The following is an 8,606-nucleotide window of genomic DNA, read 5'->3' as shown; positions in this document are numbered from 1 at the left end:
TTACATTAACTGACACAGAAGATGGTTAATTACTATTCAACAGCAAAATTCATGGATTGCAGATCTTAACTAAGGTGCCTGAAGTTGGTATTAGACTCATAGATATAATTCTTTTGACCATCGGGGCGGATTCTTCTTCATGACAGTGTGAGATGAGAACCAGATCCTTTTCACCCCCTTTTTGCAGATAGTTTTACTACAGTTGAATTTTTTGATTTAAGGGAACTTCAATTTTACTGATTACTTTGAGAGTGTTTCTCCATATATTGTGTTCAGGACCTCTGAAGAGATAAGTGACCTTGTAAGCCTTCAGTAAAAAGGATGGTGTGCACAGCAGCCACCTCTCATCTAGTGTAGTACATTATCCTAAACTCATGAAGTCGATGTTCAGAAGTACAGTTGTTGGCAGAGGGAAGGGATGGAGAGGTGGGAGTAATGACGAACACTACAGCCACAGGGTTCTCCAGAGTCATGAGGCAGAAGCGTAAGCCACCGAGAGAAGTTGAGTGACTTGCTCAAGGTTGCAAAACACATTAGTTTCATGAATCTTTCATAACAAGAATGCTGTTTTATAAACAGCACTTACAGAGCAGATCAAACAAACAGATCTGCCCAGCATCCCATTTCCATTCACAGATTTTTAACCGTTGTATTGCCTCTCTCTGCAGTAAATTGTTAAAAGTGAGATGAGAACACTTGCTAGCACTGAAACATTATAACAAGTTTTTTTTTAAAAAATGCAGAAATTAGTTCTCAAAACCACATCGTCTGAATATATAACTAGGAAAAAAGGCTTTCATTAAACGAATTGCTGTGACATGCAAGTTAATATATTTTTTACTGTATTTTTTTTTTAAAGAAAGATAGTTTTTTTTACAAAAAATGAAACAATTTGGAGCCTGGAGTAGAAAATGGTTGCCTTATAGTATTTTATTTTACTGAGTGCATGTATTATGCATCTGGGTGCTCTAGGTTATAAATATGCTTTAAGCTTGCTGTAATTTATAAGACTTCACTTTTGGCTGATTTATAGGAAATTTCATTAATCTCTACAGCAGAGGGACCTTGCACTGAGCAGCAGATTGAAAATGAACTGAGGGCTGGGGGCTTTAAGAACTACCACAAATGAATCAGTACTGAAATTCGTAAAACGGTAATGCTCATTTGTAGTATCAAGGTCTTTTTTCCCCTTACAGTAAGATCTGTAGGATTTTTTTTAGAGATGCCAATGAAACTGCCAACCCTGAAGCTATGGAGATACTTTTCAGCACTTAAATGGCTATTCTTATTTGTGTGTTCCACACACATTTACTAACGAATGTTTCTCTGCTGCTGGTGCCAAACAAAAGAATTGAGGAGGAAATATTATGAAATTGGATGATACTGTTAAACGGTAGGGAAGAATTGATGCTCAGCATGTTTCTCTTGTTTTTTTTTGTTATTTTTTTTTTTATTTGAAATAGGCAAGACCTTGCCCTGACATCTGCATGACTTGCTGCATTCTGTATCAAAAGCTTTACCTGTAGTTAAACTCTGATGCAGAAATCACATTTGTATAGACAAAGATTTTCACCCATACAACACAGGAGTCACCACTTGCGCTTCATGTTATCTGTTGTCTTACAATGTGTCAAGAAGGTTTAAGTCTTGAATATTCTGGTAATTCCTATCTTACTCATGTTTGCCTTTTGAGGCCCTTGTCACTTCTTTCAACTCTTCCCGAGTCAGAACACTTCTTTTAGGTATCCACTGTGGTTGAACTTGTTATCTGCCATCCAGCTATGTGCATTATACATTGGAATTAGCAGGAAATCTTATGTCTGGCTTGTTCTTATCTCATTGCCAATTACAGCTGACCTACATGCTTGTACAGGAAACAAAATATTAGAATTTTTTTGGCTATTCTCGCTACAGAGTTTCATGAAATTGGTAGAGTTGACTGAAAGGACTCCAGAAGTCTTTGTTTAGCGAGCACACCTTAATATTTGAGATTAATTTAATGTTCTCCTTCTCCCTTCTTTCTTTCTTTCAGGCTATTCAAACTCCAGAAGGACCAACACCAAATAAATTATGAATGTTGAACAAGATGACCTTACATCCACAGCAGATAATGATAGGTCCTAGGTTTAACAGGGCCCTATTTGACCCCCTGCTTGTGGTGCTGTTGGCTCTTCAGCTTCTTGTGGTGGCTGGTCTAGTGAGGGCTCAAACTTGCCCTTCTGTCTGCTCCTGCAGCAACCAGTTCAGTAAAGTTATTTGTGTACGAAAAAATCTGAGAGACGTGCCAGACGGCATCTCCACCAACACCCGGTTACTCAATCTCCATGAGAACCAGATCCAAATCATTAAAGTTAATAGCTTCAAGCATCTGAGGCACCTAGAAATCCTGCAGCTCAGCAGGAATCACATCAGAACAATTGAAATAGGAGCTTTCAATGGTCTGGCCAATCTCAACACTTTGGAACTCTTTGACAATCGTCTGACCACTATCCCAAATGGGGCTTTTGTATACCTGTCAAAACTGAAGGAACTGTGGTTGAGAAACAACCCCATTGAAAGCATCCCTTCTTATGCTTTTAACAGAATCCCTTCTCTCCGGAGGTTGGATTTGGGGGAATTGAAAAGGCTTTCATACATCTCAGAAGGTGCCTTTGAAGGTCTGTCCAACTTGAGGTATTTGAACCTTGCCATGTGCAATCTTCGAGAGATTCCTAACCTCACCCCACTTGTAAAACTAGATGAGTTAGATCTTTCTGGGAATCACCTGACTGCCATCCGGCCTGGTTCTTTCCAAGGGTTAATGCATCTTCAGAAATTGTGGATGATACAGTCCCAGATTCAAGTGATAGAAAGGAATGCTTTTGATAACCTTCAGTCACTTGTAGAGATCAATCTGGCACACAACAACCTAACACTACTGCCTCATGACCTGTTCACACCACTCCGCCTAGAAAGGATCCACTTGCATCACAATCCTTGGAACTGCAACTGTGATATCCTTTGGCTCAGCTGGTGGATTAAAGACAAGGCACCCTCCAATACTGCATGCTGTGCCCGTTGCCACACACCTCCCAGTTTAAAAGGAAGGTACATTGGTGAACTGGACCTGAATTACTTCACGTGTTATGCTCCAGTCATAGTGGAGCCACCAGCAGACCTCAACGTCACAGAAGGCATGGCTGCAGAGATGAAATGCCGGGCATCAACCTCCCTGACCTCTGTATCTTGGATTACTCCAAACGGATCTGTTATGACACATGGGGCATATAGAGTTCGGATTGCTGTGCTCAGTGATGGCACATTAAATTTTACAAAGGTAACTGTGCAAGACACGGGTTTGTATACATGCATGGTGAGTAACTCTGTTGGGAATACCACAGCTTCTGCCACACTGAATGTGACTGCCCTGGATAACCCTGGCTACACATACTTTTCAACCGTCACAGTAGAGACTGTGGAACCTTCTCAGGATGAGGCACAGACCACAGAGCAGGTTGGGCCCACACCAGTTACCAACTGGGAGACCACTAACATGACAACCTCACTCACTCCGCAGAGCACAAGATCAACAGAAAAAACATTCACCATTCCTGTGACGGACGCAAACAATGGGATCCCAGGAATAGATGAGGTTATGAAGACTACCAAAATCATAATTGGTTGTTTTGTGGCTATCACTCTCATGGCTGCTGTGATGCTGGTAATTTTCTACAAAATGAGGAAACAGCATCACCGGCAGAACCATCATGCTCCAACACGGACTGTAGAGATCATTAATGTGGATGATGAGCTTACAGGTGACACACCCATAGAGAGTCACTTGCCCATGCCAGCAATAGAGCATGAGCACCTAAATCACTATAACTCTTACAAGTCTCCTTTCAACCACACAACAACAGTTAACACAATAAATTCAATACACAGTTCAGTGCATGAACCGTTATTGATCCGAATGAACTCAAAAGACAATGTACAAGAGACTCAAATCTAAACCATTTATGACATTATGGGGTGGGGGTGGGGAAAACAAAAGATGGTTTATAAATCAAATGACACAAATGACTGGGCTACTGTTTCAAAAAAAAGTGTCTTTACAAAGAAAAAGAAATTTATTTATTAAAAATTCTATTGTGATCTAAAGCAGACAAAATTATGTGTATTCCTCAGAACCTGTTTTTGCTGCACTTATTTACCTCCCTCCTTCCCTTTTTCCTCTCCAACCTACCCTGATTCCCATTTGCCATATTTTTCATAGGAGATCTTGATTCCCTAAAAGAACTGGTCTAGGAAATTTTGTAAGAATTCTGTTACACTTTGGGAATTTTTATGGTGAATTCTAGTGGTGAGATTCGGTCTATTTTGTCACTTTTTCTCTTTTTTTCTTTTCTTTTCTCATGCCCTTTTTGAAACTATTCAATAGAGAATGGAATAATAACAGCAACTTTACAAGTGAGAAAAACAAAGGAGCAAAACTTTTTTTCCATGTAATTGTTTGCTCTGTATTTACTGAAAGCACCGTTCTGTGAAAAAATGGAAGTAAAATCGAAAAAAGACACCCAAGAAATTAATTTACTTGTGAAAGCCTATAAAACCCATGATCTTTTAAGCAATTCTAGAACCAGAATTTGTAGTTCAAACACTAAATGAAGATTATAAATAAAATATTGTTTTTTTCTGTACTTGGATATAGCTCATTTTTAGTGTGGATTTAAACATCAAAAGTTTGATAAAATTCTTACGATTTTCTGCTGTGATGGTCCAAAACACTTTAAAGAGAATAATTTGGATCATTATTGAAGAATAGTATAGTTTTCTTTTTAGTTTATGTAAGCAGCATACTGGTAAACAAGGATGTTTGACTTCTTTTAGTGCAAGATTAAGATCATTCCTTCTAATAGTGTTTTCAATGATTTCTATTATATTGCAAGGTGTATTTCACAATGCCAGTGAAAGTTTTGCAAGGAGTTTCAGTTACCACTGAATTTATTAGACAAAGCTGATAAGTTTGTTCTGGTTTTCGTTCTTTATAACTGTCAATAAGAAAATTCATCTTCATATCAAAGCTAGTGGTTTCCAGTTCAGTTGTTCTGGTACTCCTAGACATAAATATGAAATATGTTTAGCTATCTATAATGCCTATAATCAGAGCTGTATCCCTATGTGCAAAATGAAATTAAAATGCTGTTAACCCAGTAACTCACAAGAAGAAGTCTGAGGATTTTGGTTTTAAAAAACAGAAAGAACAAAGTCAGCCAAATCAGAGGACAGTATAGATTACTGTAATTTACACGACAATTAGACTTCCTGTAGAGTAACCAGTTTCCATTAATTTAAACTCATACTCATTTACCAATGGGAAATGTACACTCTTTTCCTTTTTATTTATATATGTTCTCTCGATTTAGCTTATTGGTATAGGAATGGTGTATACCTTGCATGCTGAAAGCTAAAAGGAAGGCTTTGCATAAGAAAACCAGCTTCAGGACACGGTGTTCTTCCAAGTAGAAGTTCTGCCAAATTAAACTACTTTATGCATTGGCAACAGAATAGAAGCATTTTAAGACGATTTAGATTAGGAAAAAGAATCGTATATATCAGCTGTGAATGTCTTTTCACCTATTTTCTTCCTTAACTGCCCTTACTGTGGGTTTTCAGGGTCCTGTGTCAGGTCAATAATGTTCTTGATTCTTATCAAAGTCGCTTTGGAGCTTTCTTGTATGCAATAGCATGCAGGATGAAGACACTACTGAACAGTGCACTTCTATTCTGTAAATTTAAGAAGGAATTTCTGCTAGGTTGAGGGGTAAATATCTCTTGTTGGATGCACATTTCTCCAGGTTGCAAGTAATATTGTAGTAAGAAGGCCTGATTTAAAGAGGACACAGTGGAGATTGATGACAATGAATCACACCCTGCAAGGAGTCTGATAAGTATAACACAGAATGAAACTCAAAGTCCTATAACAATCTCAAAGAAACATTTTTCTTTGATGTACTACAGGAAAAATATTATCTACTCTAAGGGAATTTTAATAGAGGACAAAGATGAACCTGAATGTAAAATGTTGCAGTTGTGATTCCTAACTTTGCCTATTTCTTCAAATTTCATTAGAGCATTTCATTGGAGATTTCTTTTAGGCATTGTGATAGAGTCTGAAGAGAAACATCACAATTACAAATTGCTATTTGTACTTCGCCCAGCTGGTTAGTAGCATTGTGTCTGTGACAATTCTGAAAATTGAAAAAATTCCTTCCAGGAAACCTAAATCTGTAATCAGACAGGTTTATGTTAAAAAATAATGGCTACTCTCTAAGCAGAATTTGTGAAGACATGGTCACCATAGATTTATAAACAGGTAGTTTTTACAAACTCCTAAAGGTTATGTGTAAGATGCCTTTAAGAAAAAAAAAAGGTATAGCTATTGCCAAGTTGGACATTGGATCAATGACAATCTTTATTCCTCTTTGGAGTAATACAAAATGATATCAGTGATAGTTTTAAACAATATATACATTCTACTGAGTGTTAGTCCAGTTTCATTGGCTGATTGAAAACCCAAGATATTCCAACTTGTTCATAATAAGGATAAAGAAAAAACATTTTGGTGTGTTTGATTCGGTGAGTATATATGTGTTACATGGAAATCGTATCAGTTATGATTTTCCCAGTATCTTCCCTGCCCTTCTTGGAACCACAGAGATTACTTCTGACTCCTTCCAACTTCTATAAACCACTCAGTACTTTTGCAGATTAATTAAATACCAGAGTTAGAGAACATGACAGTCTAAATTCTGAACTGAGCTCTGCAATAAAGTGAGAGGAATCCTGTGCTCTCTTGTTTTGATGCTCAAATCACATGCCAATGCAGCCTGTCACTGCTCCAGAGACTGAAATGTTAAGAACGAAGCCTGAGTATCCTACATGGCAGGGAACCACTGTTAGAAAGCACCAATGAAATTTCTTTTGCGGGTGACCACATCGTAGATGGTGTGTGACATAAAAAAAATGTGCAAAAAAATTGTCATCTTGATTATGAGCTGTCACTTTCTAGTGGGCTTATGAGAAAGGATGAATTATTCTTCATTTAATTTGATGGAGTTCGAAGATGTTTGCCTGCTGTCCTGTACAAATACAATGTGCAGATCATTTTCTTTCTGGAAGTGTCATCAAGTCTTAAAAATCTTGCCATATGCAGATATAACATATGAAAAGCTGAGCAAGTGAGTTCCATTCAGTTCGCCATACAAGATAGACATTTTATTCTACTTTGAAAAGGGCTAAATGTATGAATATTGTTACAGTAATTGTATTTTTTGCTAAAATATTCTCATGCATTAAAACTTATATGTAATGGTTTCAAGATTTCCTGTCCCCACATCATTAGAGAAAAGATAACAAAATTAATATTGTACTTAGTCGTACTAGCTTTGTAGTCTTGTGAAAATATTTCATAACAGCTATTATAAGCTTTTATATGTCAGATATGACCATTATTGTAGCCTTTTCAATGATGAAATTCGAAAATCTTTTCAACCTATTTGCCCTTGTCTAAAGATTATATTCCATTTTTTAATGAGCTGAGTACAGCATTTTTGAAATTTTCACTTTTTTTCTAAGTCCAGGCGGTGAAGGTCTAGAAATATTAGGAACTACCTTGCAATTTCATATGAAAAGTAGCCTCATTCTGTAGTAGTGCCCTGTAGAAACACTGTGTTTATGTGTAGGTCACAACTGGAAAAGTGCAGCAGGGCGGAAGACCTTTGGGTTGGGAAGAACTTCGTTGGCTGCTCCTCACTTAAGAGAACGGATACAGAAGTAATCAGGATGTGATAGCTCAGCTTCAGAAATGCATAGTATGACTAGAAATGAGGGAATTATTTTTATTGTTTATCACATTTAATCACAAGTAGGTTTTGAGGCTTAGTTCATGCTGAACAATTGAAAACTTGAAAAGTCATAGATCTACAGTCTAAGTTTTGCATAAATGGCTAAGTCATATTTTGACAAGATGCTAATGCTAGTTTGAAGGAATCTGGGAAAGTTTTTTCAGTATAAAGAACTCAAGGCAAATGAGATCTGTACTTCACGCTATTTGCTTCAATAAGAGCAAGTCATTATTTTCTTAGGCGAGATCTGTTAAACAAAACATTATGTTTAATTTGTCTTGATTTTAGTCCTTGCTTTCATACATTTATAACTTACACCTAGACCGTCTGTTAATCGGAGTTTTCTCTGAAGGGCTGAATCAGTGAACCCTGACTGACTTTCATAAGAGAGAAATCTTTCCTATACTGTAACTCCAGTGAGCTATGGAATTTTGGAATGAGGAGGAAACACTGAAATGATGACATCATGAGATGATTTTATGGCTATCTCTTGTAAAATAAGAAAGAGGAAAACAAAGTCTGTCGTTGTTGAGAACTTTGAAAACCAAATCTTATGCAAAAATAGGAAACCTGTGTAAAAAAATAGAAGAAATTAGAACATTATTGGACTTGAAAGTAACAGTAAGATGTAATGATTAAAGCAAGAAGTGGGTGTCATATATCCCAGATAATCTTTACATCTTTTCTAACAACACAATTTAAAAACTCGAAAATTTGGGT

General features: G+C 37.0%; 1 protein-coding gene across 1 annotated transcript; it reads left to right on the top strand.

The window, feature by feature from the left end:
• Nucleotides 1–2,074: 2,074 nt before the first annotated feature.
• Nucleotides 2,075–3,991, top strand: LRRC4C (leucine rich repeat containing 4C). Its single transcript, XM_009983665.2, has one exon. It carries the CDS (start codon nucleotides 2,075–2,077, stop codon nucleotides 3,989–3,991), a length of 1,917 nt encoding a protein of 638 aa, XP_009981967.2.
• The last annotated feature ends 4,615 nt before the right edge of the window (nucleotides 3,992–8,606 follow it).

This window comes from Tauraco erythrolophus, chromosome 6 (assembly GCF_009769465.1).
Source record: "Tauraco erythrolophus isolate bTauEry1 chromosome 6, bTauEry1.pri, whole genome shotgun sequence".
Taxonomy (NCBI): domain Eukaryota; kingdom Metazoa; phylum Chordata; class Aves; order Musophagiformes; family Musophagidae; genus Tauraco; species Tauraco erythrolophus.
The sequence above is the reverse complement of the archived record's forward strand: the minus strand, read 5'-3'. Positions and strand labels throughout refer to the sequence as shown.